The sequence below is a fragment of the Acinonyx jubatus genome, chromosome C1 (genome assembly GCF_027475565.1).
Source record: "Acinonyx jubatus isolate Ajub_Pintada_27869175 chromosome C1, VMU_Ajub_asm_v1.0, whole genome shotgun sequence".
NCBI lineage: Eukaryota > Metazoa > Chordata > Mammalia > Carnivora > Felidae > Acinonyx > Acinonyx jubatus.
The window spans coordinates 202991654-203004052 of record NC_069381.1 but is presented as its reverse complement, the minus strand read 5'-3'; the positions used below and the strand labels follow the sequence as shown (position 1 = coordinate 203004052).

The following is a 12399-nucleotide window of genomic DNA, read 5'->3' as shown; positions in this document are numbered from 1 at the left end:
CTGGATGAAGCCACAGCCAGAACGGGCTTGGGGCTCTGAGGCCGTCACTGAGGTGACCACAGTCCTCTTCCACTTCTGCTCCGACCTGTCTTAACGGTCACAACATGACCAAGAGAGAGGATCCTTCGTGGGGTCTGTCACTCATCCTGGGCATAAATCCCCTTGCCTTAGCCTGCTGCTCACTACTGAAGGCTCTTGTGGCTCAGCTTGTCGTTGAAAACTTGGATGTCACCCAGAGCACATCACCAAAATAGCCCTTGCAAAAAGGGAAAAAATCAACAATGCGGTGTGCCGGTCTCACAAAAGAAACATGCTCTAGGTCCCAATAAGACAGAGCTCGCTTCGGAGTGGCTAAATCCCTTGCTTTACGAGTATTTTTCATCCCAACTCTATGTTTTGACACCTCTGTTCTACAAGAGGGTGCACGGGTTTATTCATCAACAATGACGGACGAGTGCTACCTCCTGCTCCACCAGAGAAGAGTAACACGAACATGGTTCCAACACGCACGAAGCCACTGGGGTTCAGTTGCTTCATCTGTAGAAGGAACAACCCGCAGACTGCAAAGCCCCTTCTGGCTCCAAAGCCTGGCTCCTGTGACATAGGTGGCACCACAAGCATTCGAGAAAGTGCGGCCAGCCTGCTCTGTGGGCGCCAGGATCACGACACTTACAGGACACAGACTCTGCTACTGAGGAACCCATCATTCCATGAGTAAACTAGGGTTTGGGACAGACCTTCTCCTTCATATGCGGTATTAAGGCACTAAGCAATGGGTGTCTGGGAGGGATTAATGAACATTACTGAAATATAAGGTGTTAGACAAATCCCTTGGTTTTTTTTAAATATAAAAAATTGCTTCTGTATTTGCCAGCCCAGAGACACTGGACCGAGTGATCGGCTATGTAGAAGTTGCCTTGTTTTTTTCCTTTCATAAGATACACAAATTCTATTTGAGGTAACTCTCCCAGCCCCAGAAATAGACATCTTATCACTTAGCTTAAAAATATATATATACAAATACAGTTTAAGAACTGGCTTATCCTTGGGCTACTGGGGAAAAAAACAAAAACAAAAACAATCAACAAATCCCATCAACACTGTTTCCTGTCAAAGGAAAAGGAGACATAGTAAATAGACCCCAAACTTGTTTTCAGATTTATCATGTACTTTGGCCATTTGCATCGCGGGTGAGGTAGTTTGGAAGAGATGTGAGGTTACATCTTCCTGTATTTCCCATGACCAAAGCGTACCTTCTACTGAAAACAGGGATTCTACTTTTAATGCTATGCATATGGAGCACCTGGGCAACTCAGTCGGGTAAGCATCTGACTTCAGCTCAGGTCATGATCTCACAGTTCCTGAGTTCAAGCCCCACATGGGGCTCTGTGCTGACAGCTCGGAGCCTGGAGCCTGCTTCGGATTCTGTGTCTCCCTCTCTCTCTGCCCCTCCCCTGATTGCACTCTATCTGTCTCTCAAAAATGAATAAACGTTAAAAAGTATTTTTTAAAAATGCTATGCATACAATAAAGGCTCACCCTTCATCCCTGAAGTATATATACTTTGATTGTTTCCAGGGTTCTAGTGAAGGGTTTTCATAAATCATGTCACCTCCCTTGTCCTGGTTCCCCTTGGGACACAGCAAAACTGGCTGGCCTTTCTAAGCACTGGAGCTGTAATCTTCAATGTGAGCACAACAGACTTCACCAGATCTAGATAATTTCAACAGTTCTAACCGTAAGACAAAGCAAATGACTCAGCCGGTGCCCAGTGTGCAAGAGAAACAGGACAAAGAAATGTCTAAGTCAAATAGCACAAACGTACATTTTCTCAAGGCAATTAGGTCAGTTTCTCTTACTGGGTCCTGGGGTTATCTTTGTTGTTGTTGTTTTTTGCTTTGCTGTTTAAACATTAGGTACAGTTGCAGAGTAGACGAGAATCTTTAAAATAGAGGCACTCTGTGTCAAACCATATTAGTGAGTACAAGATATAGCCCACAATTGTGCTGTAGCAAAAGTTCGTGTCCAAACCTTCACTTGCAATCTGTAGGACTATATGGGGCTTACAACTATGCTTTGGGTTTATGAATGGATTTCTGGCTAGATTATGACCTCTAGAGAAAGAAGGAAGGAAGGAAGGAAGGAAGGAAGGAAGGAAGGAAGGAAGGAAGGAAGGAAGGAAGGAAGGAAGGAAGGAAGGAAGGAAGGAAGAAAGAGATAAAACCCCTAAAATGTATCTAAAAATAAGATTTTATGGACGCCAGAATGGAAGTTTGCTGATGCCTAGGGTTTTGAAATGGCAAAATTCTAGCAAATTCGTCAGAGGGAAACTTTGCTCATTTTTCAGTGCCTTTGCTTTACTACCTATGGGCTTTAACTTTGCTTTATTAGATGATCCAGCTGATGTCAGGGTCAGCTTGGCCTCCCAGGACCAAGTATGAGATTAAAAGTCATAGTTTTGTGAAATCACAGAGACTTTAATGAACTTCTCTAAAGGGATGAAATTCACAGGCTTTATGATAAAGGTCTCTAGTCGTTGTGGCATTCTGAAAGACCGACCCATGACCAGCTGGGGTGTCATTTTCTGTAAATGGTGCTCCTTTTATACTTTGTTGGTGTCGAGTAATACCAGAAAGGATTTATAGTCGAGTTTTGTGCATCTGTTAAAAATAGGTTGTGCCCTATTCCCTGCTTTGACAAAAAATTGATCTAAGTTCAAGGCCATGGGTCAGTGGACTCCTGGATTGTTCAACCAGTATGAAGCCAGAGGCATGTTCATTTTTTCCTGTGTGAAATGCTTTCCTAGTCAACACATTACCCAGCATGATTTTGTTTGGCTGATGCTGAACTCAGTCCAGGCTCCAGCCCAGGCTTCATGTTTTAAAAATTAGAGGCCTGAAGATATATTACTAGTAAGTTAGAACAACTCCAAGAAGTTGCCCCCAAATACCCAGAGCACAAGGGGTAATGAAGCAACATATAGCAACGGAGATCATTTGGAAACTAGACATTCTTCTCATTTATTTACCGAATCCTTTACTTAACTTTTAGTGCCTAATGATCAGAAACCTCCTTTTCACTTGCATCTTATAAACTAGCCTGCGGTCTCGTCCGTTACTGGCATGAGACAATCAGACCCCGCACATTCTCTCCTTCTGAAACTGGGTCTTTTCTTAAAATAGGTTCATCCTATGGTGCAGCTTTAAAAACTCTTCACCTTTGTGGGCTCATCCGTAAATATATTCACTAAACAAGTACTTATTTTGTGCCCGGCCCAGGCACTAGAGAGGTATCAGTGAACAGGAGGCACAGGGTTGCCTCTCTTCCAGACCAGACGGTTGTAACTGGACACACGACAACCAGAGAGGGCGCTTTCTTTCATAGCTGGTCTTCCTCAAAGAGGCTATTTGGGAAGAAAATTCAAATCATTTCTACGACCACGAAAACCTTTCGGAATTTCAATGTTCTGTAAAGCATGTGTCCCAAAAGACCTCCTTGTCCATAGCAAATGCACATGCTTCGAAGCAAACGACAAGCATGAATGTTTCCAAGCATGAATAGAAATGAAGAGACACGCTCTCACCCACCGCATAAAAATTCTGCACTATTGTATAAGAATGTGTTGGTTGACATGACCTAAAGGGATCAAATTATCTAAGCCTGAAAAGTAACATTATTCACCCAAAAATGGTCTGTTCAAGCAGAAAAAAAAAAAAGATCTCCTCTAGCTCTGTATGGAAAATTATTTCACACATGGTCTCCTAACTGCTCCAGCTGCAGTAAACAACAGCTGTCATATTTAGTGAAAACACTACCTTAAATTATTGTGATGTTTAGTAAAAGGGTCTAATTATTTTTTGAAGCTGTCATATTTTTTTTCTTGAGCACATGAATAATTCTAAACCTTTTCTTCACCTGCAAAATGACTGGCCCTTCCTAAACGAGGAGGATGATTAGAAGGGTTATAGTCTTCTCCACCCTTCTCCTGTAGTCACCTACTGTATTTTTATTGCCCATGGACACTCACCAACATCTGTCACCATAAATAATATTTTCCAGTTGCACATTGGACTCCACAGTCAAAGAAGAAAATCCTTATTTAAAATATGTATTCTCCAATGGGATGTTCTCGCATCCTCTGGTGTGCCTTCTAAGCGTACAGTTATTTAAAAATGAGAGTTTCGTGCTCTGGAATACCATACTTCCTCTTGTGTGCCTCAAATAATTTCTTTAGCTCCTCCATATAGGTGTGATGTAACTCCTCAATCTGTTCCGTGGTTGGGTGCAGAGTCTGATGAACGGGGATTGGACGGCCAACTACAAAAATAGAGAACGTATCAGACAGGAGAAACCAAAACCACTCCGTCACAAACCGCTGCCTCTAAAGGATGGCTCTGGAAAGATCTGCCAATCAGAATCTGTCAGGCGTGCTCACTCCAATCCCTTGTTCATTTTACTGGCTGCCTACAGTGGTCACACCATCCTATTCGATGACAAATAAAGAACTTTCCTTCTCAGCGATTGCTGGAGTGTTAGGTACCCTGGTGGCTTTGACTCTGAGTCAAATGAGCCACTGTGCTGACCACAGCTGCGAAGTAAGAGGACATAGCTGTGTGTGTATGTCACTAGCATTCTCCCTCTGGTACAGCTGACAGCCAGGCCACAGGACCCTATTGTGACCGATGGTGAAGTCTTGAGTCATGAGGCATCCACTCTTTACTCTCTTTTTAATGTCATCCTAAAAAATCTGAAGAATGTATATCTTCAGAGCCAAGAATCTGTACTAGAAAACACACATCATCACAAGACTCTCACTGTTTGTTAAGAGTAGAAAACAAAACCAACCCGAAGTCTCAGTAGAAAAATTATTAAATAAGCCACAGAACAGTCCCTCAACAGAATCCTAGGCAGCAATCTTTAAAAAAAAATGAAATTATATGTGTATGCACACACACACACACACACACGCGTGCGCACACACAGAGGTCTAAAATGTATGAAGTGGGAAAGAATTGTAAAATAATACAGTATGATCCCATTTATGAAAAAACATTTATATTTCTAGGTGTATTATAAGCTTTAGTGTATTAAAAAATCGAGGGGTGCCTGGTGGCTCAGTTGGTTAAGTGTCTGACTCTTGATTTTTGGCTCAGGTCATGAATTCAGTTTGTGGGTTCAAGCACCACTTGGGATTCTCTCTCTCCCCCTCTCTCTCTGCCTCTCTCGTATTCTCTCTCTTTCTCTCTCTCTCTCTCACAATAAATAAAAATAAACTTTAAAAGAGCCTAGAAAGAGAGACTGATAACCATTACCTCTAGGGAAGAAGGTAGAGATGGGGTAGTTTTCACTTTAACTGTATTGTAGGAATTTTCTACAATGAGAATGCAGTTGTTTTACCTGTAATTAAAAATGAACTAATTATTTTTTTAACCTGTCAACTTCTCTACATATTTCAAAAGGTGTCTAGAGTTGTCTCAGATTTTTAGAAACTACAAGATACACATGGCTTTGGCACTTGCTTTCTCCCTGCTGCTCACTGCTCCCCCTGCTGGCCTAATGCAGCTTACTGATGCCAAGAGTTAAAAACCTACAGGATGTTCCGTGACCCGCGGCAAAGAGGTTCTTATGACCCAGGAGCAACTTGGGCATGAGGTCAAGTGGGGCCATGGGTAATAGAATGGAACTCAGAGGGGACACAGGAGGTTTCCTTTGGTCTACCCTAAGTCATTCCTTGGTACACCCAAGGTTCAAACCCATGTCAGTAACAGGTGGTGGGTGAGTTAAGAGAAAACCAAGCAAATGTTAAGTCACAGAGAAAGAAGGAAGTAATAAAATCAGTACGGGAGGTAAGGAGGTGCAGAGAAGGTAGTGATACACACACACATAGGACGAAATGTATTATTAAGAAGATACCTCTATCACTTTATCTATCTCTCTAGCTATCTACCTACCTACCAATCTATCATCTATCTAATGGTGCAATAAGGAGACATATATAGTAGATACAGATTATATCACCTTACTGCAGTATTAATATTCTTACATTGCTAAGTTTTTAAGCAGATATAGCCTCAGGAATCTCACATACAGTTCTGAGAGCCTGGATGTCAAATTTACATAGAGTAGACATCAGTCCTTTGTCATTCCACAAACTGGAACTCTCTTACTGTCAGTTGTGGTTGGAAATACGGCTGAGGAGAAGGCTAATGTGGTAGTGGGGTGGAAGAGGAGCTGGGGCTGCACAGAAAACACTAGACTACCAAGCGCACCGAGCTACCGAGAAACTTCCTCCCTGGCCGTAATTTTCACATGTATAGGATAAAAAAGTAGAACTTAATGGTCTTGAAACTTCCTTCTAACTCTGACCTTTTTGTTTCAGGAAAAAATTGAGAAATCTGCAGGTGACTTGAGAATCTACTAGCCGTTGCCAATCTACTAGCAAATGTACAGTTTTATAGAAATAGCTTCTGTTAAGTGAAATTAATCCCAAGAGAGGTCAAGTACGTACGATTATTCGAGGTGGAAGTCGGGGAGCCGGGGACTTAGAAAGAGGCACAGTGATCTAAGATGTTGTTCCCACATTACTTTAAATAAAATTCATGAATTCTGGGGCACCCGGGTGGCTCAGTCAGTGAAGCCTCCAATATCGGCTCAGGTCATGATCTCACGGTTCATGAGTCAGGCCCCACATCAGGCTGTGCGCTGACAGCTCAGAGCCTGGAGCCTTCTTTGGATTCTGTGTCTCCCTCCCTCTCTGCCCCACCCCTGCTTGCACTCTGTCTCTCTCTCTCTCAAAAATAAATAAACATTAAAAAAAAATTTAGGGGCACCTGGGCGGCTCAGTCGGTTGAGCATCCGACTTCAGCTCAAGTCATGATCTCACAGTTTATGAGTTCGGGCCCCGCATCAGGCTCTGTGCTGACAGCTCGGAGCCCGGAGCCTGCTTCAGATTCTGTGTCTCCCTCTCTCTCTCTCTGCCCCTCCCCCGCTCACAGCCTGTCTCTGTCTCCAAAAATGGATAAAAATGTTTAAAAAAAGTTTATAAAAAAAATTTTTTTTTAATTCATGAATTCTGGGCACCTGGGTGGCTCAGTCGATTGAGCATCTGACTCTAGATTTTGGCTCAGGTCATGATCTCATCTTTGTAAGATCGAGCCCCGTGTCAGGGTCCGCACTGACAGCATAGAGCCTGCTTGGGACTCTCTCTCTCCTTCTCTTTTTGCCCCTCCCCCACTCTCTCTCAAAAATAAACAAACATTAAAAAAAAGACCCATGGATTCTGAATTATTAATCAAGTCTTATTTCCTACGAGTTTTCCTACAGATAACTTCAATCCTGTTCTTTTCTTATTCATGGTTGTTTGTATATTTCAGGTGGCTCTTCCAGAAAGCTCAAACATGCCCATAGATATTAAATTCATCATAAGACTTTCCCCTTTAAAGTGTGAGATGGACAGCTTCCTCCTTGCCTTTCTCTTGTTTATGTGTAGGGAAACTGAGGTACTGGAAATTTCAAAACTATATTTAAAAAAAAAACAACAAAACAGGAATTAAAAATATAAAGCTGGTGCCCCTGTCCCTCATTACCAAAATTGGACCGGGGAGCAAGAAATCTTTCTCAATTACTTTTTTTAATTTTTTTAACGTTTATTTATTTTTGAGACAGAGAGAGACAGAGCATGAATGGGGGAGGGTCAGAGAGAGAGACACACACACACAGAATCCGAAACACGCTCCAGGCTCTGAGCTGTCAGCACAGAGCCCAACGTGGGGCTCGAACTTGCGGACTGCGAGATCATGACCTGAACTGAAGTCGGACGTTCAACTGATTGAGCCACCAGGTGCCCCCTCTCAATTACTTCTTGAGGGGTAAAGACAGAGGTGACAAAGCAAAAACATGCAAATCTGAGAAGAGTCCCCAGAGCCCTGGAAGACCAGAATCCTCGGTCTCCACAAAAAAGGAGATTTTTATCACTCAGAGGAAGAAAACAAAGCTAAGCCTATGTGAGCTGCAAACTGCCCTGTTACTCTCTTTTGACAACACAAAGGGGAAAAAAATGGCTGCTCTCAGACATGAAACTCCTTGCCCTGGAAAAAATCAGCCAACATCTCTCCTGGTGGTAGAGTTGGGAATCATAGCTCCTGTTCACGTTCTGGTGCTTTTTAGAGCTGGCCGCTCGTGTGTTCCATTTCCCAGTCCCATCCAGCAATTCGAGCTGAGCTACGCGCTCACGGCCTCACACAGCAAGCAGCCTTGCCTCGTTTCTATGGTGTTGTGTCGTATTGACCTCAGATGGGGAATGAGCAGCTTCATGAGCCGTTGCATAGGCAGCTGGAGAGGAGTTTGGAAATGGGCATTATTTTCTTCTCACTGAGACCAAGAGTAGGTCTTTGGCAACAAGAAATCTTTGCTGTTTTTCTTTAATTCTGAAAATTCCACAGAGTTGATCTCTCGACTGATCTCACACAGGAATTGCTCTTTCTCGGGCTGCTACACAGCTGGACCCTAGAGAAAGGCTAGGCTGTTGGCAGAGGGGGTTGGAAAGGGTCAACATGTGGGTGCCCACGAAACCTGGGTTTATTGAAACTCTGGCTTATGGTGGAGGCTCAAATAATATGCCTGACGTGAGGAAAGAGCATGCGTGTGTGTGTGTGTGTGTGTGCTTCCATACACACACACACACACACACACACACACTCAAGAACATTCATTAAACACTTACTGTGTTACACTGGGCACCACACTAATCCCCTTAACATTATCTCTTTAAACCCCTACTTGACATTTAAATTTAAATTAGGCTCCCCTTCCTTTCTTTGTATTTCAGAGAATCCCTTATCGTGCTTTTTTTTTTTTTTTCCTCATCAGGATATAATCAGACATGAAACATAATCCACTACTTTTGTCAAGTGGGTTCAAACCAGTTTTATTTTATTAAAGTACATTCCTTTCCCCATCTATAGCAAGAATGATACAATAAGCACCTGAGTACTCTTCTAGACTCATCAGCTTTGAACATTTTGTGCACAAGCGCGGGTACCCACGTGTGCACGCGCAGATATACATGTGTATTATTTTTATTTTTGTAGACCCATTTGAAAGTAAGTTGTAGACATCAATGGTTCGATTGTATTATCATCCCTAAACATTTTGGCATGTGGTTCTTAAGTACAACAACACTGGCCTTCTTTTTTAATGTTTATTATTTATTTTTGAGAGAGAGAGAGACAGAGTGAGTGGGAGGGGCAGAAAGAAAGAGGGAGACAGAGAATCCCAAAAAGGCTCTGTGCTGTCAGCACACAGCCTGATGCAGGGCTCGATCCCACAAACCGTGAGATCATAACCTGAGCTGAAATCAAGAGCTAGACGCTTCACAGACTGAACCACCCAGGCGCCTCAAGAACACTGTCCTTTTTATTTTATTTTATTTTATTTTATTTTATTTTATTTTATTTACTTATTTTTTTTAAGTTTATTTATTTTTGACACAGAGAGCAAGCGTGAGCTAGGGAGGGGCAGAGAGAGAGAAGAGACACAGAATCCGAAGCAGACTCCAGTCTCCGAGCTGTCAGCACAGAGCCTGACGTGGAGCTCGAACTCACGAACCGTGAGACGATGACCTGGGCCGAAGTCGGACGCTTAACTGACTGGGCCACCCAGGCGCCCCAAGAACGCTGTCCTTTTTAAATACACCATTCTCATACCCAAGACATCTAACCTCTACACAATTATTTTGTACTTAGTTCACATTCAAACTTGATGAACTGTCTCCATGATATCCTTACAGCTGATTGCCACCCCCTACCCCCCACAACCATCCATGACAGCTGCTGTGTCTTTGAGTACTCTCTCTTTTTGGTCTTTCAGGAAATTAATATGTTTGAAGAGTCTAGGCCAGTTGTTTAACACAATCTGAATGTCCCACAATCTGAATTTGTCAATTTCCTCATGATTTGATTTCAACGAACACTTCAGCAAGGACACTTACAAAGAGAGATGGAAACATGTTTAACAGCACTCAACAGTCTGGTCAGGAAGCCCTCCGGGCTGTACATCAGTCCGTACTCCCCTATTCTGGGGGTGCACAAAGTGCTTTCTCACATACAATGTCATCTGATCCACAGAATAACCCTTGGAGGAGACAGGACAATTGTAACAGTTTCCTCTTTAGAGTTGTAAAATCTGAGGCTCAGGGAAGACAAATGAAACCACCTAAGTCCCTCTGAATCAGACCCCAAGACCGTATCACTTGCTTCTGTACATGTGGCTGAGGCACGACAAATGGCTTCTTAATGTCCATTTTGATTTCTTTGTGTGGCTGGGGCTTGCCATCACGTTGGGCCCACAATGGAAAGAAGCAATTTCTTAATGGCAGTGATTATATTTTTTTCATTTTGCCGTAAATATAAAAGTGATACAGCAATCCCTATCAAAATAGCACCAGCATTCTCCAAAGAGCTAGAACAAACAATCCTAAAATTTGTATGGAACCAGGAAAGACCCCGAATAGCCAAAGCGATCTTGAAAAAGAAAACTGAAGCTGGAGGCATCACAATCCCAGACTTCAAGCTGTATTACAAAGCTGTAATCACCAAGACAGTATGGTACTGGTACCAAAACAGACACTCAGATCAATGGAACAGAATAGAAAACCCAGAAATGGACCCACGAACGTATGGCCAACTAATCTTTGACAAAGCAGGAAAGAATATCCAATGGAATAAAGACACTCTCTTCAGCAAGTGGTGCTGGGAAAACTGGACAGTGACATGCAGAAAAATGAACCCGACCACTTTCTTACATCATACACAAAAATAAACTCAAAATGGATGAAAGACCCAAACGTAAAACAAGAAGCCATCAAAATCCTAGAGGAGAAAGCAGGTAAAAACCCCTTTGACCTCAGCCACAGCAACTTTTCACTCAAATCATCTCTGGAGGCAAGGGAAGCAAGCAAAAATGAAGTACTGGGACCTCATCAAAATAAAAAGCTTCTGCACAGCTAAGGAAACAATCAGCAAAACTAAAAGGCAACCGACAGAATAGGAGAAGATATTTGCAAATGACGTATCAGGTAAAGGGTTAGTATTCAAAATCTATAAAGAACTTATCAAACACAACACCCATAAAACAAACAATCCAGTGAAGAAATGGGCAAAAGACACGAATAGGCACGTCTCCAAAGAAGACATCCAGATGTGAATAGACACACGAAAACATGCTCAACATCACTCATCACCAGGGAAATAGAAATCAAATCAAAACCACAGTGAGATACCACCTCACACCTGTCAGAATGGCTAACATTAACAACTCAGGCAACAACAGACGTTGGCGAGGATGTGGAGAAAGAGGATCTCTTTTGCATTGTTGGTGGGAATGCAAGCTGGTGCAGCCACTCTGGAAAACATTATGGAGGCTCCTCAAAAAATTAAAAATAGAACTACACTATGACCCAGCAATTGCACTCTGCTAGGTATTTATCCAAGGGATACAGGTGTGCTGTTTCAAAGGGGCACATGCACCCCAATGTTTATAGCAGCGCAAACGACAATAGCCAAAGTATGAAAAGAGCCCAAATGTCCATCGACGGATGAATGGATAAAGAAGATGTGGTGTGTACACACACACACACACACACACACACACACACACACACACACAATGGAGTATTACTCGGCAATCAAAAAGAATGAAATCCTGCCTTTTGCAACTGTGGATGGAACTGGAGGGTATTATGCTAAGCGAAATGAGTAAGAGAGAGACAAATATCATATGACTTCAAAGTCCTCATATGAGGACTTGAAGATACTAAGCAGATGAACATAAGGGAAGGGAAGCAAAAATAATTTAAAACCGGGGGAGGGGGGACAAAACATAAGAGACTCTTAAATATAGAGAACAAACAGAGGGTTGCTGAAAGGGTTGTGGGAGGAGGGATGGGCTAAATGGGTAAGGGGCATTAAGGAATGTACTCCTGAAATCATTGTTGCACTATATACTAACCTGGATGCAAATTTAAAAATTAATTAATTTTTAAAAAGTGAAACAAACACTTCTATCACATCCATAATAAAATTTAGGCTGAGGAATTAATAGAACCAGAAAGTCAGGGGAAGTTATGGGGCTGGACAAGATGGGAAGGGAGCCTTTCCCATGTCCCATGCAAACACAGCTGATAAGCCTCTCTGGGTATCCAGAATTCAAATAATCTAACACTGGGAGGAAGGAGGACTTTTCCTTATGGTAAATGCCAACTAATTAATATAGAAGGAATGCTAGAGCTGGAAAACCACCAGTTTGCAATCATGATTGCAATAATCGATTCAGGCAAGAATTATCAATGGATAGGAAAGCCACCGAGTAAAGTCTGATGAACAGAACAATTACAGTATCTAA

General features: G+C 42.4%; 1 protein-coding gene across 3 annotated transcripts in view; it reads right to left on the bottom strand.

The window, feature by feature from the left end:
* Window positions 1-3832: 3832 nt before the first annotated feature.
* The window catches only part of MOGAT1 (monoacylglycerol O-acyltransferase 1), a 32900-nt gene continuing 24333 nt past the window's right edge, over window positions 3833-12399 (bottom strand). For all 3 annotated transcript variants that reach the window (XM_015073289.3, XM_027049504.2, XM_053215859.1), the window contains exon 6: window positions 3833-4317. In XM_015073289.3, coding sequence (XP_014928775.2) covers window positions 4163-4317 — 155 coding nt within the window. In that variant the 3' untranslated portion in view covers window positions 3833-4162. The remainder of the gene's footprint in view (window positions 4318-12399) is intronic.